This window comes from Haliotis rubra, unplaced genomic scaffold (assembly GCF_003918875.1).
Source record: "Haliotis rubra isolate DU_JTF1 unplaced genomic scaffold, ASM391887v1 Scf184, whole genome shotgun sequence".
In the NCBI taxonomy this organism is placed as follows: Eukaryota; Metazoa; Mollusca; class Gastropoda; order Lepetellida; family Haliotidae; genus Haliotis; species Haliotis rubra.
In genome coordinates, this window is record NW_025765825.1 from 1,511,665 (window position 1) to 1,539,346 (window position 27,682).

Genomic DNA, 27,682 nt, shown 5'->3' on the forward strand with positions numbered 1-27,682 from the left:
ATGTTACAGTCTATTCCTAATGCGTATGTCGTAAAATTTCTCGACTAGTTTCCGGCATAAACAAATGCAAGCATGTGGCAACGAGAAGCTATCGTGTTTGCACAGGAGCTTCACGGAAAACTGGAATGACATATAGCAAACGTTGAACTAGCTTTTACCTAGCGGAATGCTCTGTGACCGCTAAATACATACACGTTATCAATTACTTAAGACTGATTGCTAGTAGTTGAAGAAAGCGAAAACCCAAATCAAAACAGAAGTCGATAAGATTAAGAGATTCACTCAGCATCAGGATCTGTCTGCTCTTTGACAGCAAGAGATGAGTGCATCATGACGTCACACTGAAACAGACAAGATATCCATTCTCTGTTTGAATGCACAAAATTGCGAATCACTTCAATACCGGATAAAACAATGAACTCCAAACCTGGAACTTCAAAGGTAAATGTTTTGTTGTTTTCATTTTTTAAAAACAAATCAGACATTGTTAATAAGTATGAAACTATGTATTATGGCAGGGATGGGTTACCCAAGTACCTGGGTCAGGTAAATTATTTTCATAAGCTGGGTCCTGAATAAACTACTGTACCTCGAAACGTTTCGTCACATGACTGGTCACATATATGTAACTTATGTTCTGATACATTGCGTACATTTACAGAAACGAAATAATGAACTAAATTTAGTGTAATTGTTTGTTTTCCAGTCATAGATATGAACAGGACAAAATCACTCCTTGTATAGAAGGCTTTCTGTTGCATTGACAATTTTTGTTGTATTTAAGCAGTTGTGTGTCTCTCCCACTGAATTAAAGTTATTTAAGATTGGGTATATAAATAATTCAAAATGCAGCTTCTGCCAAGACGAAATTGAGACACTCGATCACGTTTTCTGTTCAACCATATCTGGCAAGTGTATGTTTGTTTTCCAGTCATAGATATGAACAGGACAAAATCACTCCTTGTATAGAAAGCTTTCTGTTGCATTGACAATTTTTGTTGTATTTAAGCAGTTGTGTGTCTCTCCCACTGAATTAAAGTTATTTAAGATTGGGTATATAAATAATTCAAAATGCAGCTTCTGCCAAGACGAAATTGAGACACTCGATCACGTTTTCTGGTCTTGCAGTAAAGTCAACCATATCTGGCAAAAACTTGAAATCTCAGGCTAAATCATAAAGCTCTTGTCAATATCAAAATATCAAGAAAACAGGTATTGCACGGTTTCCCAGACTAAAAACAATGACCCTCTCAATATTATTATTATTATCTTTAAAAACCTAATTTTTGGAAGCAGATTAAAAAACATTGTGCCACCTTTCCATGTTTTTCAGAATGAAATTAGACATTATTATATGATAACAATTAAAGTGCTCTTCTTTAATGGAGTGTAATATCAGCCCCTTTTATAAGTTTTGGTCTTCATGTCATGAACTGTTCACATAATTTGTACATCATATGCTTGTTGTAATGTAACCTGACTGTAAAACATCTCTAAAAACAATAAAATTATTTTTAAAAAAATAAAATATTTTCATAAGATGGGTCCTAAATAAACTACTGTACCCGACATCGCTTCGGCCACATGACTGGTCACATATATGTAACTTATGTTCTGATACATTGCGACTACATTTACAGAAACGAAATAATGAACTAAATTTAGTGTATGTTTGTTTTCCAGTCATAGATATGAGCAGGACAAAATCACTCCTTGTATAGAAGGCTTTCTGTTGCATTGACAAGTTTTGTTGTATTTAAGAAGTTGTGTGTCTCTCCCACTGAATCAAAGCCTATCATAGTTTCAGTAATTCATCCATGAACATCCAAAGCTCCACACTATCCAGTTTAGTCTATAATGTTTTTGTGATACCTTTTAAAGGGTAGAGTATAACTTATAAGTTCTTGATTTTCTGAGTTGAGTTTGGAACAAACTTCAACCAATTGCCACTTTTTAAAGTTTCAGTCACCTTTACTGTCCTGTAACTCAGGGAATTTAAAGTCTGATACTGTAATGGGTACTTGCACATCTGGTTGGGTAATGCCGTCTTGGGTTGCAAAATTTCATGCAGACGCAGATAACTACCCCGGATGCACGGTATTTTTGTGTGTCTATTCTGACGCAGTATTTTTGGATTTCTGTGTCCATTCCCCAAATTTGTGTGTACTGGACACACAGTTGTTGGATCCTAACAGCTTATCGCCTTACAGCAAGGCATCTTGTGAACGATGTGACCCTAACAGCTTATCACGGGCAGCAGTCATTGGTGTTTGCTAGACATCACCAGTGATGGCTGTGTGTAATTGCTGTTTATTGGTGTGGTTGTGTCATGGTGTGGGCGACATCACACATGACAGGCAAACTGATTTGGTTTTAAATGTTAGTGGTGAGCAATAAAGGACAAAATTTTATGTCCTGTCATTGTTACATTCGCAATAAAGATTGTTAGAAATTTTGAACTGCAGGGTGACAATGCAGGACTATAACATGCCCACTTTGTCTCTGATTATCTGTGATGAGAAAGCCGACAGGTATTTGAATGGGCATAAAGTCCCTTCACTTGTCCCCACTAGAATCTGTTGGACAGTTTTGAGCATTGATGAGTTAAGAGAGTGTACACCGGGTGAGAGACATAGCGCCTGCCAATATGGGGCATTTCTTCCAGTGGAATGGCAGGAAATACCATGTGCAACCATACACAAGTTAGTCAACAGATTGCAATCAAGAGTGGGGCCAGTCATACATCAGTGTAGAAATTTACCTAATACATCAACATTTGAAGTCAATGATATCATCTACATTTATATGCTTTTCTCAACTAACATGCAGGGTCATTTGAATTTCTTTTCACAGAAATTGTTACAGGGGAAAATAATGCATTTGTGAATCAACAATTATATATGGTCAGCTGAGTTTTGTTATGACTGACACCCTAGTTATCAACATATCTTGTTCTAACCTATAAATGCAATAGTTATGATTACTTGAAGCATACAATCCACAGTATGTGTTTGTTCATTTCCATTCCACAGATCACAGGTCAGAGCAGATATCCTAGACCGAGGGCTGTCATAACGTAAGTGTAATTTAATTAGACGCAAAATCAGATTTAATATCATATAGTCTCTTTCATATGGGATTTCATTATTTATTGATGTCCCTCGAGACATCATGCTTTGAACCTAATGGAAAATTCATACTGTCATTTGGCTATCAATGAAATAATCAGACTAATACATATACACAGGATCCACTCGTATACACAACCCAGTGCAATACAATAGGTTGTCATACTGCACAACCCAGTGCAATACAATAGGTTGTCATACATCACAACCCAGTGCAATACAATAGGTTGTCATGCAGCACAACCCAGTGCAATACAATAGGTTGTCATGCAGCACAATCCAGTGCAATACAATAGGTTGTCATACAGCATTCACAACCCAGTGCAATACAATAGGTTGTCATACAGCACAACCCAGTGCAATACAATAAGTTGTCATACATCATAACCCAGTGCAATACAATAAGTTGTCATACATCATAACCCAGTGCAATACAATAAGTTGTCATACACCACAACCTTCTGCAATACAATAAGTTGTCATGCTGCACAACCCAGTGCAATACAATAAGTTGTCATACAGCACAACCCAGTGCAATACAATAGTTGTCATACAGCACAACCCAGTGCAATACAATATGTTGTGATACAGCACAATACAATAAGGTTGTCATACTGCAATATAAATTAATTGTTGTCATACAGCACAATGCAGTGCAATACAATAGGCTTGTCATACAGGACAATGCAGTGCAATACAATGGGTTGTCATACAGCACAACCCAGTGCAATATAATTAATCATGTCATACAGCAATACAATGCAGTGCAATACAATGGGTTGTCATACAGCACAATGCAACCAGTGCAATACAATAGGTTGTCATCATACAGCTCAACCCAGTGCAATATAATTAATTGTCATACAGCACAATGCAGTGCAATACAATGGGTTGTCATACAGCACAATGCTGTGCAATACAATGGGTTGTCATACAGCACAATCCAGTGCAATACAATGGGTTGTCATACAGCACAATGCAGTGCAATACAATGGGTTGTCATACAGTGCAATACAATAGGCTGTCATACAGCACAACCCAGTGCAATACAATAGGTTGTCATACAGCTCAACCCAGTGCAATACAATAAGTTGTCATACAGCACAACCCAGTGCAATACAATAAGTTGTCATACAGCACAAGCCCATGCAATATAATAGGTTGTCATATAGCACAAGCCAGTGCAATACAATAGGCTGTCATACAGCACAATGCAGTGCAATACAATGGGTTGTCATACAGTGCAATACAATATAGGTTGTCATACATCACAACCCAGTGCAATACAATAGGTTGTCATACAGAACAACACAGTGCAATAATACAATATGTTGTCTTACAGCATTTGAGAACAGAAGGGATGTACAATGGGTTGTCATGCAGCATTTTGAGATGACATGATAACATATGTTCCAGATTAATGCAAATGATTTATGCAGCAATTTCTTTTAGTTGGATGAGTTATATATGGTATTTGTTTTTCAGTTTCACAAATAGAACATCTAAATGTACATGGGTGGTGGGGTAGCCTTGTGGTTAAAGTGTTCATTCCTCACACCAAAACTCTGGGTTCTATTCCCCACATGGGTACAATGTGTGAAGCCCATCTCTGGTGTCCCGTATGATATTGCTGGAATATTGCCAAAAGGGCATAAAACCATATTCAGTCAGTCACAAGGGCTAAATACACAAATGTTTAGTATGCTCCAAGACTGGGATGAATACATCATCTTGTACTGTTCCCCCACATCCTCAACAATTCATACCCGTGAAGGTCCGGGTTAGAATACTGATCTTCAGTAACCCATGCTTGTCGTAAGAGGCGACTAACGGGATCGGGTGGTCAGGCTCGCTGACTTGGTTGACACATGTCATTGGTTCCCAATTACGCAGATCGATGCTCATGCTGTTGATCATTGGATTGTCTGGTCCAGACTCGATTATTTACAGACTGCTGCCATAAAGCTGGAATATTGCTGAGTGCGGCGTAAAACTAAACTCACTCACTCACTCAAAACAAATCACAGGGAAGGGTGACACAATAATCATGTACATGAAACATATCCTGAAGTATAAAAAAACATTATTATTTGAACATGAAGACAAAAGATATTAGAAATGCCTGAAAACAATTTGCTACTGAAATAATGCATATTTGAAATTTTACATCTCACATCAAAACAGCAGCTACAGAGGGGAATATTATGGATTTACGTAAATCCTGGTGTTTCAGGGACCGAGAAATCCGCTACAGGTGCTCCTTGCAGAACACAATCAGCGAGGTATTACGGGATCGACCAGGCTGGCAGGAGGTTATTGGGTATGTATAACACACTAATTCAGTCTTGTCCTCCTCTAAATGATGTTTTGTCTGGTCCAGACTCGATTATTTACAGACCGCCACCATATAGCTGGAATATTGCAGAGTGCAGCGTAAAACTAAACTCACTCACTCACTCTAAATGATGTTTGCGTATTCTTTGGACTGTTATGAGTTTGCCTTGACCCCATCTCCCCTATCCATCACCTTCTCCCTTGTATCCCCCTTCTAGAGGGGCNTGGAACCTATACTTGTATTGTAGGGAGGGTCACTGGGACTTCAGTTGGAGTGATTGTGATTACTTGTACTGTACAATAGTTGTACTATAGCAGAGCTACAGATGGGTCATTGAGTTATGTACTCGTGTGTGTTCATCTCAATTGGGTATCCTAATTTTCCTTTAAGTAACCAAATAAATTGTGCCCACCTCACTCAAACTCAGTTGGGTATTTTGCCATTTTCCATTAATTGTAAAAATATAATAAAGTTTAAATGTTGGTTTACATGTTTGTTATTTATATTTGATCTAAAAACGATAAGAAGGACTGCAAGTTCCATATGCTGAAATAGAACCTCTCAATATATCTCAGTTATTTTAGCTATCCTCAGTAACCTCCATCTGGTGCACATGGGTCTGCTTCCTCCCAGTAGGATTTGCGAATGTTAAAAACAACTTAAACATGATACATTCTGCATTCAGTTTAATACAAACTTGTGTGTACGCATTTTCAAACATCAAATTTTTGAGCATTTTCACAAAATATTTGCAACGCGTGTATACTGCCTATAGGCAGGGACAAGTGGGACTAGGAAGTGTGAGTTTACACATTCAATATTCTGCAGAGTGACTGTGATTACTTGCACTATTGGGTACCTTCTGCTATGGTGGGAGTACTTCAGGGAGGGCAGTGGGACTTCTGCAGTGACTGTGATTACTTGTACTTCAGGGAGGGCAGGGGACTTCTGCAGTGTGACTGTGACTGGGACTTCTACTGGTGTGATCGGGAATGGCTACATCAGAACTATGACACCACCTTCCTCCACGAGCATCAGAGAATCCTGCACTTCAGAAATCACTATGAGGTGAGTGAGATAACAAGGGAATGTTGTGTTACATGGTCCGAGTTACATGTTACATGAGTTGTAAAGGTACATGAGTAAAGGTACATGATATTCATGATTACAGGTGACATCAAAATCTCATGATGTGATGGCGAACAGTAAGGGACTGTTCATAATTTATGACTAAGAGGGGGTGATGATGATTTTAAGGGGGGATCACCCATTTTGTTCTGGGGAGGTAGGGGGGTCATCAATTTTGAACACGTTTCTAGAGGGGTCAGCAATTTTGTACATAAAAATATTTAAAATTATGCTTTAAAAATATGGAAAGGGGAGGGGGGGTCATTGACTTTGTACATGACATGCAGGGGGGTCACTTACTTTGTACATAAATTTTAGGGGGGGTCATTCACATTGTACATGCTTCTCCATAAAAATCATCATCATCCCCCCTAGCCATAAATTATGAATGGTCACTAATCTGTTTACCATGTTTGAGCCTGAATTGATTACTTACTAGATTTTCAAGAAAGTGTTCAAGGCCTGTGTAAAAGAAAACTGATGACTGGTGTGATTCACAAGTCTATTTCTAACACTGACATAGTTTATGAATGGCAAGTTGCAGTTAGCAACATGGTCAGTTTCAACAGTGCCAACTTCGTTCCAGCCTCCTGCTGATTGCCATGTCTAACTTTGTGTTAATTATTTCTTCAGTTGTTATCATCTGTAGGTATTTGAGGACAATAAAATGATGCAAGGTGTTTGATGAGGTCACAAGAGGGGATGCTAGTCTAATAATACCTTGTGGCATTACAGTGACAGTTTAGTCTACAGTGACAGTTTAGTCTATAGTGACTGTTTAGTCTATAGTGGCAGTTTAGTCTACAGTGACAGTTTAGTCTATAGTGGCAGTTTAGTCTATAGTGACTGTTTAGTCTATAGTGGCAGTTTAGTCTACAGTGACAGTTTAGTCTACAGTGACAGTTTAGTCTACAGTGACAGTTTGGTCTACAGTGACAGTTTAGTCTACAGTGACAGTTTAGTCTATAGTGACTGTTTAGTCTATAGTGACTGTTTAGTCTATAGTGGCAGTTTAGTCTACAGTGACAGTTTAGTCTACAGTGACAGTTTAGTCTACAGTGACAGTTTAGTCTACAGTGACAGTTTAGTCTACAGTGACAGTTTAGTCTATAGTGACAGTTTAGTCTACAGTGGCAGTTTAGTCTACAGTGACAGTTTAGTCTATAGTGGCAGTTTAGTCTACAGTGACAGTTTAGTCTACAGTGACAGTTTGGTCTACAGTGACAGTTTAGTCTGCAGTGGCAGTTTAGTCTATAGTGACTGTTTAGTCTATAGTGGCAGTTTAGTCTACAGTGACAGTTTAGTCTATAGTGGCAGTTTAGTCTACAGTGACAGTTTAGTCTATAGTGGCAGTTTAGTCTACAGTGACAGTTTAGTCTATAGTGACTGTTTAGTCTACAGTGACTGTTTAGTCTACAGTGACAGTTTAGTCTGCAGTGGCAGTTTAGTCTACAGTGACAGTTTAGTCTATAGTGGCAGTTTAGTCTACAGTGACAGTTTAGTCTACAGTGACAGTTTAGTCTACAGTGACTGTTTAGTCTATAGTGGCAGTTTAGTCTACAGTGACAGTTTAGTCTACAGTGACAGTTTAGTCTACAGTGACAGTTTAATCTACAGTGACAGTTTAGTCTACAGTGACAGTTTAGTCTACAGTGACAGTTTAGTCTACAGTGACAGTTTGGTCTACAGTGACTGTTTAGTCTACAGTGACAGTTTAGTCTACAGTGACACTTTGGTCTACAGTGACTGTTTAGTCTATAGTGGCAGTTTAGTCTACAGTGACAGTTTAGTCTACAGTGACAGTTTAGTCTTCAGTGGCAGTTTAGTCTACAGTGACAGTTTAGTCTACAGTGACACTTTGGTCTACAGTGAATGTTTAGTCTATAGTGGCAGTTTAGTCTACAGTGACAGTTTAGTCTACAGTGACAGTTTAGTCTACAGTGACAGTTCAGTCTTCAGTGGCAGTTTAGTCTACAGTGACAGTTTAGTCTACAGTGACAGTTTAGTCTACAGTGACAGTTTAGTCTAGTCTACAGTGGCAATTTAGTCTACAGTGACAGTTTAGTCTACAGTGACAGTTTAGTCTACAGTGACAGTTTAGTCTAGTCTACAGTGGCAATTTAGTCTACAGTGGCAATTTAGTCTACAGTGACAGTTTAGTCTACAGTGACAGTTTAGTCTGCAGTGGCAGTTTAGTCTACAGTGGCAGTTTCGTCTACAGTGACAGGCAGTTTAGTCTACAGTGACAGTTTGGTCTACAGTGACAGTTTAGTCTACAGTGGCAATTTAGTCTACAGTGACAGTTTAGTCTACAGTGACAGTTTAGTCTACAGTGACAGTTTAGTCTGCAGTGGCAGTTCAGTCTACAGTGACAGTTTAGTCTACAGTGACAGTTTAGTCTACAGTGACAGTTCAGTCTACAGTGACAGTTTAGTCTGCAGTGGCAGTTTAGTCTACAGTGGCAGTGGAGTCTACAGTGACAGTTTAGTCTACAGTGACAGTTTAGTCTGCAGTGGCAGTTTAGTCTACAGTGGCAGTTGAGTCTACAGTGACAGTTTAGTCTACAGTGACAGTTCAGTCTACAGTGACAGTTTAGTCTACAGTGACAGTTTAGTCTACAGTGGCAGTTAAGTCTACAGTGACAGTTTAGTCTACAGTGACAGTTCAGTCTACAGTGACAGTTTAGTCTACAGTGGCAGTTTAGTCTACAGTGACACTTTGGTCTACAGTGACTGTTTAGTCTATAGTGGCAGTTTAGTCTACAGTGACAGTTTAGTCTAGTATACAGTGGCAAATATAGTCTACAGTGACAGTTTAGTCTACAGTGACAGGCAGTTTAGTCTACAGTGACAGTTTGGTCTACAGTGACAGTTTAGTCTACAGTGGCAATTTAGTCTACAGTGACAGTTTAGTCTACAGTGACAGTTTAGTCTGCAGTGGCAGTTTAGTCTACAGTGGCAGTTTAGTCTACAGTGACAGGCAGTTTAGTCTACAGTGACAGTTTGGTCTACAGTGACAGTTTAGTCTACAGTGGCAATTTAGTCTACAGTGACAGTTTAGTCTACAGTGACAGTTTAGTCTACAGTGACAGTTTAGTCTGCAGTGGCAGTTTAGTCTACAGTGGCAGTTGAGTCTACAGTGACAGTTTAGTCTACAGTGACAGTTTAGTCTGCAGTGACAGTTTAGTCTACAGTGGCAGTTGAGTCAACAGTGATAGTTTAGTCTACATTGGCAGTTTTAATAAGTCTATAGTGGCAGTTTAGTCTACAGTGGCAGTTTTAATAAGTCTACAGTGACAATTTAGTCTAACAATGCAGTAAACTATCTTTATAACAAACACGATTATATCGAACTGTGTTTTGTACCCGACCACTTGCTGTGTAATTTAGTCATAATGCATACAATGAGCTACGGTTTTAATGAACAGAAATTACTGGTCCCTTTGAGTTCAGTATAACCATAGTTTACTGTATGTTATTTCTGTGTTTTCTTGAAAAGAGACTTTGGCTATATTAATTTGTTTATTGTGTAGGAGATTAATTTGGTTCTATTTGTGAATGAGAGACACAAAATTATGTTGTCAGAATTGGTATGAGAATTTTCTGAACAAACATCTCACAATATGAGGCATGATGCCTCAAGGTCAGGTACTACAGAGATCCATTGTTTTACCGGGTAGTAGTCTCATTTACATTTCTTGTCTGCTAGCTTACCAGAAAGAATTTAATGGTGAAGAATTTGAAGAGGCTTCGGAAACAAGTGGAAAGAGAACATGGCAAGCTCGAGGCTCAAAGGTAAATGGTCAAAGGATGATGATGATGATGATGATGATGATGATGATGATGATGATGATGATGATGATTGATTAAAGACAGCCAACAACATAACGTGTTCATTTATAAACAATCTCTCGTCTTGAAGTATTATCTTGGTCCTGTGCATTTGTAGTCATCGTTTTTGGCTGTGTCATATCTCAGATAACTCGAAGTATTTACGTAGGTCCCTTCAACTTTGACATAACACTGTTTGACAGCATCATTGATTGATCAGTGGAAAAGTTACACACAAGTTATAGTTTTAATCATGAAGTAACTTGACTTATATTTTGCGATCAATTTCCTTTTTCAGCTTTGACTTCTACCCAACTACATATGAGTTACCTGTAAGTATCCTCACTCACTGAAGGAAGTTTGGAAATGGTCTGTACACTGTCATGTTTATCATGGCTGGCAGACATGTTTGTTTACAGAAACATCCCCATCATGAGAAATGGAGGAAGGCAATGCAAATGGAACAAGAAACCTAATATGACACCTTAAAGTCTATTATCTACACTAACAATCTAGCTCTCTTGCAGCTAGCTATATGGAACTTCCTGTTAAAGTCTGTTGATCAGGCTACTTATGTCCTATCTGGAGCTATCAAAACGATAGTATAATGTCACCTAAATCAAGTAGGACCCAAACTCCAGTGCATCTGAATCAATCACGTGGTCAGCAGCATGTGGTCTGACCTCACAGGAAAGGTCATAGTCTCCTCCTTTTTCTGTGGGGCATGTTGCATTTACCTGGCCTGTTCCATCTGTCTGTCTTCAGGCCAGGTGGTGAAATCAGATGGCTGGTGGTCAGTTGTGAAATTGGGTGTTGGAAATGAAACATGGTGTATGATTGTAAAACAGAGGTCATAATGTCACTGGGTATCTTGTAATGAGGTGGGTAATGAGATGGTGTAGTGTGATAGGTAGAATGTAATAATTACAATATTATTGTCTGATGAATCACCAGTAGTACAGCACACTGAGCACCTTACTGATGAAATCTAGGCGCTATAGAAATGCATTATTATCCCCCGGGGGGTATTAAAATGGACTCTGTCTGTAATATGGCGGCGTCGTCCGTCAAATCCGTCCGATCAGATCATTATGTGCACATTTGTCTTTTCCGGAGCAGAACTCTAAAACCGTTCAATATTTCTTCACCAAACTTGGCACATACATGGATCTGGTGGTGTACTGGTGCCTTTTGGTAGTTTTGGAATTCTGAATAAAATATTTTTGGCATTTCCATGGCAACAAGTTTGACTAAAACTGAAATTAGTGGTAGTGCTCTTTTCTGGAGCAGAACTCTAAAATTGTTCAATATTTCTTCACCAAACTTGGCACATACATAGATCTGGTGGTGTACTGGTGCCTTTTGGTAGTTTTGGATTTCTGAATAAAATATTTTTGGCATTTCCATGGCAACAAGTTTGACATAGACTGAAATTGGTGATAGTGCTCCTTTCTGGAGCAGAACTTTAAAAACCTTTCAATACTCTCCTTCTACTTTTCTATATATAACTAAATATTTGACATAATCATAACTCGTAGACATAATTATGAAGAGTATTTTGCCATTGCGGGGGATATTGATGACTTTGTCTTCTTGTTATTATTATTTTTATTACTGATGGTGATCCATGTTGTCTGCAGTCGGAGTACCATATCTTTGTGGAGGAGTTCAAGAAGAGCCCTGGTGTGGTGTGGATCATGAAGCCTGCAGCCAAGTCACAGGGGAAGGGCATTTTCCTGTTCCGTAAACTGAAGGACATCATGGACTGGAGAAAGGTAGGGACATAGGGACCATCAAATGTTGGAAGGGAATGGCTGGCCCACTGGGCTAAGGTGCCTTACTAAGACTGGTGGGGTAGTGGGGTTGCCTAGTGAATAATGTGTTCGCTCGTCACGCCGAAGACCTGGGTTACATTCCCCACATAGGTACAATGTGTGAAGCCCATTTCTGGTCTGTCCTGCATGATATTGCCGGAATATTGCTAAGGGACCGTTCATAATTTATGGCTAGAGGGGTGGGGGTGGGGTGTGTGTGTTTTGTGATGATGATTTTAAGAGGGTCACCCATTTTGTTCTTGGGAGCTAGGGGGTCAGCAATTTTGTACACACAAACTGGGGGTGGGGTGGGGGTGTCAGCAATTTTGTACATAAAAATATGTTTAAAATCATGCTAAGAAATTATGGGAAGGGTAGGGGGGTCATATTGATTTTGTACATGACATGCAGGCGGTTTACTTAATTTGTACATAAATTTTAGGGGGCGTCATTCACATTGTACATGCTTCTCCATAAAAATCATCACCCCCCTAGCCATAAATTATGAACGGTACCGAAATGTGGCGTAAAACCAAACGTACTCACTCACTCACTAGGACTGTATTTCATCAAACTTCACTTACTAACCACCCCTCCCTCTCCCTACTTCCTTCACTCCCTCCTTCACTCCTTCACTCTCTCACTCACTTGCATTGATATATGACATTTTTGATCACCTGGTACTATAATTATGTCTACAGTGCATCAGTCTTCTCCGACATGATGCTCTCATGTTTTACTGTTACTGAAATACTGTCCAAAGAAATATAGTAGGCGTCATAAATAAAGGGTCAAGCTATTGGTAGCAGTATTTCTTAAAAGTTGTAAAATCTTCGTTTTTGTTTGAAATATATACAACTGAATGTTTTACAAAATTTCTTAACAGTATGGAAAAACACATCAGGACGCTGAAATGTCATTATTACGTTCTTTAACGTTCGATACATTCTGTTGCAAATGGCACATTTTTTATTCAAATTTTCAATATGGAATTCCACCTGCCACTTGATGTCAATGATTTGCACATGTAAGCCACTCTATCCATCGAAAGTGGAGGACAATACACATGCATTGATGCTCTTTCACTGTCGTTCACTGTTCAGGTACCTGTTTGAAATTGCAGCTTAAAATGAGACGTTTTTTGACACTTGCTGAAAGGGGTCAGGCTATATAGGCCTTTTTGGAATCTGGTCAAACTCAGCGGCAGGTAGCTATCTGCCTTAATGTGCTGTTACTGTGGCAGAGATTTCAAGCCAATGGGTCCATGGAATATGCATGTCGACCAGGTGCTCCTTTCACGAAGCAACCTTTACTAAGGTTAACCTTAACTCCCATTCTTTAACATTGCACTATGGTTACCTTAGTGACTTGCAATCACCTTAGTGCTTTGGGAAAGGAGGCCCAGGTTGCCCCAGAGTCCGAGATTATAGCCACATGATTAACACTGCGTTATGTAACAGATTCCTTAACGCAGCACATCTTCAGACAGAACACTTCAATGTTAACAATGTAAGGATATCCAGTGTAAGGATATCCACTGTTCGTCCACCACTAACACCACGTCACAGGCAGGCGCATTTCAGATTGAGTAGACATCATGGCCGCTGGAATCAATGTCAATGGTCTCGTGTGGGCTTCACAGATGAAAGCAGATTCAATTTGTCCTTCCACAATGGTCGGAGAGCGATTCACAGATGCAACTGTGGCCACATGTAACCGATTTGGCAGGGGTTGGTCATGGTTTGGGCAGGGATAACTCCTGCTGGACGTACTCCACTGCACATGGTTGACGGTAGTCTTACCTGACAGCGTTATCGGGAAGAAATTCTGGCTTCAATAGCAGTATCATTCCTGCAAGTTATGCATGGCTTTTATGGTCGACCCTCTTTACTGCAAGGCGACAAGGCTAGGCCTCATAGGGCCAGGGCCCCATTTCACAAAGCTCTCGTTACCCTAAGATCTCGTAGCTTTTCTCATAGCATTCGTTCCTCCTATGTTAACTTTGAGAACTTTGTGAAAAGGGGCCCTGGATTGTCACAGGAATTCCTTAGGCAGCAGGGTGTAGAGAGATGGTGTGGCCAGCATGCCGGACCTCAACCCAGTTGAGCATGCCTGGGATGAACTTGGTCAATGTGTGTATACACGTCACCCAGCACCAGTGGATATCCCAGGACACTGCAGAGCTCTAGTAGAGGAATGGAATGGGATTCTGCAAGCTTTTTTTATGAACTTAATAAAGAGCATGAGAACAAGGTGCACCTGTGTCTTGGACGTGCGAGGAGGGTACACAAGATATTGAATGACCGAGTGCTTCATGTTTGTCATTTTCATTTTGGGGGGTTGGTCTATACAACTGATGTTTGCTAGTGCTTTTTGAACTTTTTGTCTCTATGTCACGATGTGTCAGTTTGTCAACACATTACACATTATGATGACACTCTTAGTTCTATTATTTCTGAGAAACTTGTCTTGACATATGTGCTATATATCATTTGACCCTTTATTTAATGATGCCTAGTATATATAACATAACTCTCATTATATGTATGTACATAGTGGCAGGAATATGTCCATTGTTTGAGTTGTCATCCCTCTGACTTTCATTTGTACTTTACAGGGTCAGTACCAGCCAGTGTCCGACCCCAATATTCGGGAGGGTCCGGAGCTCTATGTTGTACAGCCCTATATTGAAGACCCCTATCTGATTGGTGGACGCAAGTTTGACATCCGTGTCTATGTTCTTGTATTGTCTGTAAGTAACTAAAGTATCCCCTTTGTACTGTCATGATAGATTGTAATGTCCAAATACCTACTCAGCCCTTGTACACATTTGTTTTGAGTCCACCTTGTGTAAAGGATTTGTCAGATCTTGACAGAGTTATCAACTTAAGATTTGATTCTAATGAGATTGCCCTAATTTGATAACTCTTCATGAACAACCATTCAAAAATGTCATATTGATATTGAACATAATCTTTTGACACCTGTCTTAAGAATTTAGTTTTAATACCAGTCTCAACATCCTATCTTTGATAATAAAATACGTCCCTTTATGCTCTGTCCTTTCTTGACACCCATGAAGATCCAGGTTAGAATTGATCTTCAGTAACCTTGTCGTAAGATTCGATTAACAGGATCGAGTGGTCAGGCTCGCTTACTTGGTTGACACATGTCATTGTATCCCAGTTGCATAGATCATGCTCATACTGGATTGTCTGGTCCAGACTCGATTATTTACAGACCGCCACCATAGCTGGAATATTGCTGAGTGCTGCGTAAAACTAAACTCACTCACTAACACACTCTCCTTTCTTGAATCGTATCAAGATTTTCTGTGTTGTAATAAAGTTTTCTTTTACTGTCTTGCTATAGATGTTTATTTAGTTGGTTGATTCAAATGTTTGTGTTTACAGTACAACCCGTTAAAGGTATGGCTATACCGGGATGGGTTTGCCCGCTTCTCCAACACCCCGGTTCTCGCTAGACTCTATTGAAGATGCGTGTATCCTTCCAAAGTTACTACTGAGTACAACTTTTCAGCAGCTTACACCAAGGGGCAGGTCAGAACACATGCCCAACATCCACTTCATGTCATAAGATAACTTCGGTGTGGAATTTAGACGTTGGTGTAATGAACAAGGGGTGTCCATGGATATACAACTTCTTAATACAATAATGTTCAATGTTAGATCCTAACACCGTTATCAAGCTACGTTGATTTGGTTGAGTGTATGTCATCCTACCACAGATGTCATGGTTAATAACAACCACTGGTTTGTCCTGACTTTATTCAGGGGCGGTGGGGTAGCCTAGTGGTTAAAGCGTTGGCTCGTCACGCTGGCGACCCGGGTTTGAATCCCCCACATGGGTACAATGTGTGAAGCCCATTTCTGGTGTCCCCCTGCCGTGATGTTGCTGGAATATTGCTAAAAGCGGCGTCAAACCATACTCAGTCAGTGAGTCAGTCCTGACTTTATTCAGCTGGACAAACAGATGTATAGTAGCATAGTGTGTTGACACTTCATGCGTGGTTTTGACAGTCAGTTGGCAGCAATAAATTAATGGTCAATGTAAATGGTTTTCAACATCTTTCCAAACAGCTTTGACTAACAACTGTTTAAATTCTGTAAATAACAATGCAATCCTTTTTGAACAGAAACTTCTTTTTTCATGTTAAGAATTACATTCTTGTTTTATCAGTATGTCATAGATGTTATACTGACTGACTGACTGAGTTTTGTTTTACGCTGCTTTTAGCAATACTCCAGCAATATCACGGCGGGGGACACCAGAAATGGGCTTCACACATTGTACCCATGTGGGGAATCGAACCCGGGTCGCCGGCGTGATGAGCCAACGCTGTAACCACTAAGCTACCCTACTGCCTAGATGTTATACATTCAACCTTGGCTTACAATAGTGTTTTGAGTGCTGGTAATTCTATGCCAGTCACTAGAAAACATTAAGACATTCTTTGTGCAGAAAACATTAAGACATTCTTTTGTGCAGTAGCTCAAGGTTGGAGTTGGCACAAGTCTGTTTCGAGTCCTGTGTTGTTGCTACTGGGTCGGCCTCCTGTGTAGGAGCAAGGACTCTGCCCACCCATCCAACTACTGTCTGTGACCAACTACTGTCTGTGACCAACCAGATTTGTGATCTGTAAACAGATCGTAGGGTATAAGGTGGCCGGAATAATTTGCTAAAGCATTATGAAAAGTATTACAGAAACAGTCTCTTCCCCTTAGTCTTCAGTAACACCATCCTCAGTGGTTTGACATTACAACTGTACAACAGACACATTTAACTGATTCTTGTCTTTGTAATGTACATAGTCAATCTGAGATGAAGATCTAGGTTCACTTCAGATAGCATACAAAGGTAATTGTTCATATTGGCTACTATGACCTTGACCTGTCTAGATGTTCATCTGACCAACGTAGCTGTTCAGAAGACAGCTCCAGATTATGATCCAGAACGAGGCTGCAAATGGTCCACACGGCAGCTTCGAAAATACCTCTCTGCGAAACATGGTGATGAAGATGTAAGCACAAAACTACTTTTGTCAAAAAGTACACTATAACATGGAATTAGTTTGGAAGTACCCCTCTTGCCACCACTTGTCTGAATTAGATCATCTGCAATTTGTTGTACTGCTGAAAGCAGCACGGATGATCCATAGCAAGAGACACCGCACTTCACTTTGCTGAGTTATCTCCCTTAGACCTGCCAAGATCAGGTGGCATAATCACTGGATTGTCTGGTTCAGTGTCAATTCTTTATACACCGCTGTTATGTGGATGGAATATTGCTCAGCGTGGTCTCAAAACGAAAAAAACAAACATGCCAAAGAATTCAGAAGTATAAACTGGATTCTGTGTTTTAGAATTATTCCAAACAGACTCCTATTTTTGTGAGATGGTAGATTATGTACAACTTTGTTCTCTTTATAACTTGAAATTCATGACATGACAAGTTATTTATGCCTTAACTGGACATAATTTTCATTGTTTTCAGTTTAATCTGATTTGTTTATATTGTTTTATTTCTCTGTGCAGGTGAAAAATCTGTTCAAGAACATTGACAACATGATCATCAAATGTCTACAGAGTGTTCAGAAGATCATGATCAACGACAAACACTGCTTTGAGATGTATGGCTACGATGTGCTGTTGGACTCCCAGCTCAAGCCGTGAGTATAATGGACCCTCTATTATCGCGGTAGTTAATGTTGTCGCCATCGGGATTATGAACGGCTGCTGACATTTACCATTTTATATATATTTTCAGTTGGCTGATGTATAATCTTCATTTCTGTCACAGATAATGTGACACATAGTCGCAACTCGTTTAATGCCATTGCGGCAATTCCGATTGTCTCGTTTGACCTTGAAATTGAAGCAACTCTCTATTATCGCGGAATTGCTATTTTCTTACTATGGCACGCGGTACAAGCAGATTACACTGTGAAACGTTTACTAAGACTAGCAACGAATCTAAATAGTTTGATCATTAAAAATTATTTAGGAATTTTATTCACATCAGTAATATCATCATGTTTTTAACCCAAACATCTGAAACTTCTATTCATTTGGATACAAGGTAACAATAACGTTACAATATAGTGTTTTTCTGCCTTAAAACGTACCATACAAGTTGCTGCCATGTGTAGAGTGAAGTTGCATAATACGTCACTTCCTGTTATATTTTTAGCACGGAAAATATGCAAATGACCTAATAGTTGTTGCAGGATTACTCTTGACGAAATAAGTTTTGATTCATGCTAGATGTAGTGGCGGTAGGGGGTCATACTAGTTTCAAAATGTTCCAGAACTTACTGAAAAGTTGAATGCTTTACTATTTCTACGATTAGACATGATATTCCAGTGAAATAAATGACTTTTTCAAGAGCGATGAATATATTTTACATAATTTGCATATGTAAACAGCCGATGCGGGGCATGGTGTTTCTGCTTTCCCGATGTTTTCGTGTGCCGTGATAATAGAGAGTCCCAGTATACATCCTGTCACCAGATGACGCAGTCAGACCGAGAATGTTCTCAGAACTCTAAACTTATCAAACAGTTGGATTTGGTGGTCCAAATTTGAGGATTTTGTTTCATCAATGGTGTAGATGATTGTTCTTGCTATCAACCACTGGTTCGCTCGGCTCCATCCTTGATAATCCAGGTATAATATATGCCCTCAATAATGATCAATACCATGGAGTAGTTTGACCCGACAGCTGTTTGTTATCAAGGGAAATCTCTACCAGTGTCTCTCTTATCAACAAACAGGACACAGGATTTCTCACGCTCACGTGTGTAGCCTGATTAAACGTCTACTTTCAATATCACATTTTTTTAATCTGGTTCAACGTGAAGCTACCGAATTGAGACATATACTGTATAGCTGTAGATATGTGTCCGAGATTCTTTGCTATATCTACAGACCAGTATGACATAGCATGGCTATTTCCCCATAGTGGCATTGAACAGGGGTTCAACATTTTTTTAAAAGCCACTTGCCAGTGACTTTAAGAAAGTAACTTGTCCTGACTAATTTTCCACTTGCCCTGATTTTATGACATAATTATGATGATGTAATTATGAAAGAAGAAATGAACATGGTATTTGATGTTAATGTTTACTGGACTATTGATTGAAAAGTGATAAATAGCAAAGAAAGATAACTCTACTTTATTATCATTGCGAAATGTAATAGCTACATTTTGAGCAGATATGAAATTAAATCCAAGTTTGTTTGCTGTTTGAAACCATAAGTGGAAATTATCTAGTAGCCCACGGACAGGTACAAATTATTGAGACACAGAAAATTCATTTTGCTGTATTCTGTGTCTGAGAAAAATTTGCATTTTACATTGTAAATGAATATGAAATTCTTTTTCTGTTATGTATGCCTAACAAACAGTAGCTGCAAGTTTCATTCTAACTGGAAAGATGTAATAAATCATAATTGTTTTAGTGATAACCTTTGGCCCTCTGCTGAAGAAAATGCAAGGAGGATATTCATCACTTGCTTAAAGCTCTCTGCCCCATTGATTGAATGATTGAATAAGAATGTCTAATGAAAACTTTGCTTCTTTTACAATAATGTGTGCAAGTGCTGACACAGTCCATTTGCCTGGCTTCTTATGGTTGGTTTATAAATCTATGACATGTTCAGTGAAAACAGGTAGTTTTTTGCCTGAAGATAAAAAGCAATGAATCTGATTGAACTTCAAGCGTTCAGGTCATCTGAATGGTTGCAATGATGCCAGTGTGAAGTTTAATTTTAACTCACTCAGTTGCAACACTTAATCTTTTCCTCTAGGGAATGGACATTGTCGATGTGGCTCATTTGGTAGAGAATTAATTGCTGACAACATCTCTGTAAACGGACCAAAAACTTAAAATGTACGGTTTTGAACCTGTTTAATGAAGACGAAGTGTTCTGCATTCACATGGCTTCTCGGCCTGGCTGCAATATTTCTCCTCTAGCTGATTGCAGATACCCAGACGATTGAACATCGATGTCAGCAGCTTCATGAATATTAAACTTTTTGGGACATTTCCTCAGATCTTATTGTTTCTAGCCACTAAATCTTATAATTGACCCTCTCCTTGGCAAGTAATCACTTAGTACATTTCCTTTGAACTAGCTGGCTCATCGAGATCAATGCATCGCCATCACTGACAGCAAGTGGGAAAGACGATTACGACCTGAAGTATGGCCTGCTCACTGATCTCCTAAATGTGCTGGATCTCGAGAACAGGTGACAATCAGTGTGTTTATTACTTCTGTACGTCTGCAGTACGCTGTTGGCAGGTTCCATATCTGGTGTATCTTCTCCAGGGTGAAGCTGGACATGGTGGACACTAAGGGGTCAAGGACACTTTGACTGCTCTCTGTACTATCTGTTATGTGTTGATTCCCAAGATGAAACTAAGATGTTAACTGGGAATCAGTCTGTGAATCAGTCTGTGAACCAACAAGCATCAAAGAAATGTGATATAATTAATAATTTCTTTGAAAGGCTTCTTAGAAGTTGTAAAGATGAAGGAAAACCAAGTTCTATGGATAGTCAAATTCTTTGTTGCAATGAGAGCGACGTTTCAGTGTAGGTACTAACACTGTTATCAAGCAAGTGATGATAACTTGATTGAGAAAATCAAAATTGAAACAGAATCATTCATCATTCATCATTTATCATCATCATGGGATCTGGTTCTGTTGAATGTATCTGATTCTCTGTACTTGAAAATTGCTAAGCAGGTATTTATGTTACTTTTTGGAACCAGTGACATTATTTAATAGTGCAACCATAATTTGATGGTGCAGCCAAACTTATAAGCCAGGTTGCACCCGGTGCAGGTACTGGAAAATTAACAAAATCGCACCCTGAGATATTTCTGTCTAAATCTGGTAAAAGTCTAAATACACCACACCCCCGCACCTCAGTGACTAGCCACATATACAATGTATTACACTTCAAACATTGTTACACAATGAACAATACTGCCACATTTCATTCATTGATTTTTTATCATTCTGTTTTCAAGGCAGATAATTTTTTTGTCTAGTTACCATGGCAAGTTGTGATTCTTGTTTCCAATCATAGAATATTTCAATTTCATGAACACTTAGGTAAAGCTATATGATTATTATGACTGAACCTGACTCGGAACACTGGCAGAGCTAGCAAGTTAGATTCAAGTCATTCATAATCTGCTTTGTCAGCGAAACTAATTTATATTAGGTATACTACTCAAAATAAGTGAAGCAACACTCAGTTGTTTCTGATACATATAGTTAATCTTTAAGACAAATGTTCTTTGGAATATATTTTAAGTATTATATGTCAATCAAATGTTTGATCATAACCCTTGAGACAACATCTCAGTTTGATCAAGTCATCAATCTTTACTTCAAACCATGACTTCAGTGGGCTCTCCGTCACCAAACATTGTCCCTGTTAAGGTGGAATTGGTCAACACTTAGCAGAGTCCATGTGCCCTGCCTCAAGTTCAATTGAAAGATTTACGTGCCTGTAACAGTGTAAGGCAGTAGGTATTAATGGGCAAGTCTTAAGCATGTTATGACCTTCTAAAAAGAAGTCTTTCAATATTTCAGTACCCTAACACATTAATCAACTGTTTGGACACATTCTTTGAAATACAGTTTTAGTGTTTTAGTAATGTCAGTATCTAACATGATGGGTTGTTTAAAATCTTGAGATAAAATCTGTGGCCAATGAATACAGTTTCCTAAGAGACATGTAAACAAAATGGAGGTTTGCATCTTGTGACTTGTCCATTTGGCTTTCTATCAGCGCAGGGGCGGTGGGGTAGCCTAGTGGTTAAAGTGTTGGCTCGTCACGCCGAAGACCCAAGTTCGAATCCCCACATGGGTACTATGTGTGAAGCCCATTTCTGGTGTCCCCAGCCGTGATGTTGCTGGAATATTGCTAAAAGCGGCGTAAAACCAAACTCAGTCAGTCAGTCAGTCTATCAGCGCGACATGTGCAGTGATATAGTACCCTAGCTGCATCTGTGAATATTTCTTACAGTTGACACACCAACACTTAACCATACTTTCATGTTGTATGAAAATGAAAGCTGAAATTAGCTTCTTTTTGTAAAGAAATCCCCATTGCTGCTTGATAAGGGAAAGCAAGGAGGTTTGGCAAGTTTTTGTAATGAGAATTGCCCTGTGCCCTTTAAACATGCGAATCTCTGAAGTGGGAAGATGTGAATGCTTGACTTCAGACTGACAGGGAGAGAGAAGAGAATTGGCGGCTGGGATCTGCTCTGGGACGACGGACCCGTCGCAGCGGATGAAGGCAACATGGACTGCAATGGAGGCACCAGTGTCTACAATGCAAACTCCTTCCTTGGTAACATAAATCCCACTATTTTTATAGTAAATAGCATATCAGTTCCTTACAACTATGTTTCTGGTATTTGTGGATACAATTGAGAATATTAGCTTGTTGGATGCTTGCTACAGCAGGTCTGATAGACATGGGGTAATCCAAGCATGACTCACATGAGTTGGCATGTTAACATTAATTGTAACGACCTGCTGATTTCCATACATTGTACAGCATGTTCGGTGGTTGTGACGAATATCAACTGATCGATTTGCTACCTCTTATACGATTCGATGTGCTGATATTAGTGTTGATCTCATAATATGTAGTATATAGTATTTTGTTTCCATGGTATTAAAACATCTGAAGCAGACGTAGCAGCAGTTATCAGTGACTTTTTCAGAAATGCCAAACTGATCGATTCTCTTTTGGAATAATCCCTGCACGTGATATTCCATAGTGTTTCGTGACTCAGATAATCACCCACAAAACACTCTGTTTCCTCCCGTGAAAAATCGAGGTGTGGTTTCTTTGAAGCAGACGAAGCCATGTTTCGCACTTGTATGAACACATTTACCATGTGACACCAAAACACAATTTGATTGGCCACGTCACATCCAACTTGCCGAATAACTAGAATAGGCTCTACACACTCGCGACACAATTGACATGTGTTCGAGCAGCCAATTTGTACCGTTTGCTGAATTCGATTAATCACTCAGATGATATGACTCGGTCAATTCAATGTGCCGACCAGTGTGAGTTCGCCTTTAGGGTTGATACCCAGCAATATGTTGGTTGTCAGAGGTTACAGTGGGATTGGGTGGTTGACTTCGTGACTTGGTGACTTGGTTGACACCGTGTCATCGTACCCCGACAATGTGGATCAGTGCTTGCATTCACTGGTTGATTATTTAACAACCTGCATGGATATGGATATGCAGAGATGCCAACCACTCCAATTTTGGAGGAGTTACTCCGATTTTCAAATACAAAATCCACTCTCCGATTTGTCTATAAAAACTCCCATATTTTAGAAAATACAAATATGTTTATAAATTTAGAATGTTTGAAAGAATTTTAGTAAATATGTTCGTTTGAGTTAAGAATTATCTGGTTAAGTATGCCCAGAAATTGCATATTTCCAAGCTAAATCTAGAGATTTTCATAGGGGAGGCCCCCTAGACCCCCACCGTCAAAAGGGCCCCAAGCCCTGTCTCACGCTCAACCCCAACTCGCAGCTTCAGGGCTCGGGAATTGCTTTTAGCAAGGCATGATTCCACTTTCGTTTGATTCAGGGTTGGCATCTCTGGATATGGATATGCTCCATCTGTGTCATTTGGTTGTGGTCAATATATTCCTTTGCCTAGTTTTATAATGATGTTTATTAAGATATATATTTACTCGTGTATGTATGTCTTTAGGTTGTCAAAATGAGCGGAAGTCCCAACTTAGAGAAATGTTCAAGGTGGCCCAGATGGTAAAGAGACCTCAGTGAGAGCAGACGCCAAGATTACGTAGCAGAACAGATACTAAACCACTTCAAAGAGGAGATAACAGAACCATATTACAGAACAGACGCCGAAACCACATTGAAGAGCAGACATCAGAGCAAACACCAAAACCACATTGCAGAGCAGACATCAAAATACCTGACAGCAGAAACCAAAGCAGATGCCAAAACAGTACAGAGCAGAAGTTAAAGAAGATGATGTAGCAGAAGACAGATCATCTGTGACAATCTTACCTACTTACATGGTACATGTAAATGCTTGCATGTTTTCATGTTTGGTGCCATGGAAATGTAAAGATTTGTTTTTGAGTTTCTGAAATGATTTTACAGAGCTCAAGTTAAGTATATTAAGAAAAATCAGAAAATTATTCCTAAACTTTCAAGACTCTGGATTCATGATAATGCATTTAAGCTGATATTGTGCTTTATCAGACTTGAAAGGGTGATCTTCTCAGGACAAGGGTGTTTGACACACAGGATGACAACAAACTCCGTACTTGGTTAAGCCCTTCATCATTGTTTGTCTACGAAATCAGTTTTGATAATCAGGTGCAATGGAGGGATAGGAACGCTGATGAGAAGTCTAGACATGGCTGAAGGGCACGCAGCTCACCATTTGTGATATTCCATCAGCAATTTTGTCTCAGCAAAACTTTATGATACGCACAGATTGGCGTGTCTCTGCATACTTTAACCATGAACAATGAACAAAATTTAAAGTAGAAAGATAAAATTTTCCTCCCTAAGCTCTCAGGTTTTAAAAAAGCCATGAGAAAGAAGAATTGATGAAACTTAATAGTTGATTACTTCAGAGTGACCATGACAGGATATCCAAGGGTGAGTCCTTGTGTACACGCTGGAAGTCTGACATTGTATTCAGACACAGGCAATATCTGGATGATGCTGATGTTGGTTAGAGATCTTGTGACTTGCCAGTTCTGCCACATGCAATTTTGTTTTTGCAATATATATATATAATTTTGTTTGCTGTGCTATATTTAGCCAAATGGATATATTTTTTATAAGAAAATGGATTCTGACACAGGGAATGTTGGTCTTGCCACCATATATGGGTGATGTATTAGAGGTGATAGAATATTGTTTTATGCTGCAGTCTGTAATACTCGAGCCATAATGATAGTGAATGAATAACAGTATGGCAGTCGCAAACCAGTGTTTGATAGCATGAACACCAACCTGTGCTGCTGGGCTAGTATGACTTGCATTTATTGCATTTTCATTGGTTGTTGGGACAAATATTTGCAAGACTACAACTTGGCAACGTCGCTTGAAAGGCAGATTGGTTCATGATTCATGCCATGCTTCACAGATCTTGCTGGTCTCTTTGATCTTTAGGATTAATTGTGTAAGGGTTAGGTATGAAATTATGAATCCCCCGACACAATCTATATCCCTTGGATCCCCATGACAGCTCTCAGGGTAAATTTTTGGGCTAGTAATCTCTTTTAGTGAATTAACCAATGATGTTGGTGGAAAATCTGTGCAATTTTGATCAAAGTCGAGGTAATTTCTACTATGCATGCACAAGCTAAACAGTTTGGTGCAGATCCCCAGATTGACAAGCACTGTATACTTGGGACTGCTCCAGTGGCCCTGTAGTAAAGTGCACAGGGGAGTAATATGAGTTCCGATCCTTATGAAATGTGGTCAGAGTAAGTCCTTAATTAACACACCTCAGTGGTGGATCCAGAGTTTGAGTTGACAATGGCAAGGATCAGGTGGATGTTGCCTGTCACTGTAGCCTGTCCAAAAGGAGTGTTACTCAACCGCTGGTTTGCCAAGCTGGGATAGTTTAGTTCCTGGTCACTGCTATATTCATGTAGTGTTGTTGATGGTGGCATAAAACAACATTCAGCCATGGATATGTTTTGTTTGCTCACAAATTGAAATATATCTCATATCTTATAATATTAATCTCCATCACAAATATCATATCTATATTCCATTCAAATATGCAATATATTTCAGTTTGATGCCAGTTTATTGAAACTTATGAAAGCTGTATCATCCTAGCCAACAAGAACCACAGTGTGACAGTGATATACAATGTGTGTGTGTGTGACTCATTATGCCCTGATCCTATGTGAGACGTATTTTACACTTAATAATTAATACACTTAAATCAATGTATCGTTGATGTTATCCTGGCTATAGAAGCTTGATGGCCAAGTGGGCACTGTGCTTGCTAATCAGGCAAAATACAATCAGATAACACTGATATAGGGAATCTTCAACATGCATAATATTATACAATTTCCCTGTTCATCAGCTTCCAAATAGATGTAAAAGAGTGAATGTTATCAATATGTACAACTTTATTTCATGATTTAGTTATATCATTACTTTACCGAAGAGGAAAACTTTATTACTTCAGGCTTTCCTCCAGGTATGGTGTTAAACCCAACTCACTCACTAATGCTATTAATTTGGTGAAACCAGTAGTAATTTCATGGTAACCCTTTCTACTGAGGTCCCCTTATGTAGGGCATTCTTTTGTTTTTTGTTGCTCAATGCCCCAACCTTCAGTATATTCCAGTAATGATGGTGCTCTCTAAATAATCGAGTATGGCCCTGACAATCCAGTGATTGACATGAGCATCAATCTGAATTAGGAGATGGCTTGCAGCAACCAAGTCAGCAAGCCTGACCACCTGATCCCGTTAATCACCTTTTACGATAAACATGGGTTGCTGAAGACCAATTCTAACCCGGATCTTCAAGGGTCCTATGTATAGTAAGTAGGCTTGATGCTTAACACTGTATTCGATCCAACCTACCTGTATTGCTTCAAGAAAAGTATGCACACCTGTTTGACTGGATGAACTGCCTGCAGGTGTACCTCTTGTCTCCACAAACCTGGGTTGTTCTGACCTTTGTGTTCAGATAATACATTGATATAATAAACTGGTACCAAAGGTGCAAATTGTGAATTTTTTTAAAGTAAAATCTGTATTTTGTGTACACAAATTGTTCTCATTATGTGTATATATGTGGGTTTAGTCCTGAAAGACTGACTGAAACTGTCTTCCACATGGCATGTAAATTGTTTTGATTGTGTAACATTTTCAGAATTAGTTGAAGTGTTTTGTTCAGTTGTTCAGTTGCATGAAAATGGCAATGGTTATAGATTTGCTAGATACTCTAAGAATTAAAGACCTTCACTAAGGAAATGTGAGGAAGCAGGAGACACATCACGAGGCGCATGCGTCAAAGAGATAAGGCACACGGTCCAATCCTTACGTGTGAAGACATTGTTCATTCCTGGTTTAACGTCACACTCAGCCATATTCCAACTATGAGACTGTGGTGTGTAAGGAATTGTGTCTGGACCTGACAAACCCGTGATTGCAGTCACGAGCATCGATCAGCCCAGTTGAGATATGATGACTGCATTAAACTAGTCAGCGATCCAGACACTGGATTCGTTAGACGCCTTTTACTGCAGGAATGTGTTGCTGAAGAGAGTTCCAGCCCGGATCTTCATTGATCTGGAGGCAGACATAGATGTCGCAGTAGCCCCACAGTAGTAACATGAGGTGTGAAT

The 27,682-nt window shown here is 39.3% G+C and overlaps 1 protein-coding gene across 1 annotated transcript; it reads left to right on the plus strand.

Annotated features, from left to right (window-relative positions):
- Positions 1-67: 67 nt before the first annotated feature.
- On the plus strand, positions 68-27,215 carry LOC124273806 (probable tubulin polyglutamylase TTLL9). Its single transcript, XM_046709114.1, is given in 15 exon segments — positions 68-441; positions 3,033-3,076; positions 5,362-5,452; positions 6,418-6,531; positions 10,300-10,385; positions 10,720-10,753; positions 12,062-12,196; positions 14,853-14,987; positions 15,649-15,705; positions 15,707-15,737; positions 17,155-17,276; positions 17,791-17,924; positions 20,394-20,507; positions 22,501-22,628; positions 24,029-27,215. Coding segments are annotated over 15 exon segments (1,326 nt in total). The 5' UTR covers positions 68-414; the 3' UTR covers positions 24,103-27,215.
- Positions 27,216-27,682: the final 467 nt, after the last annotated feature.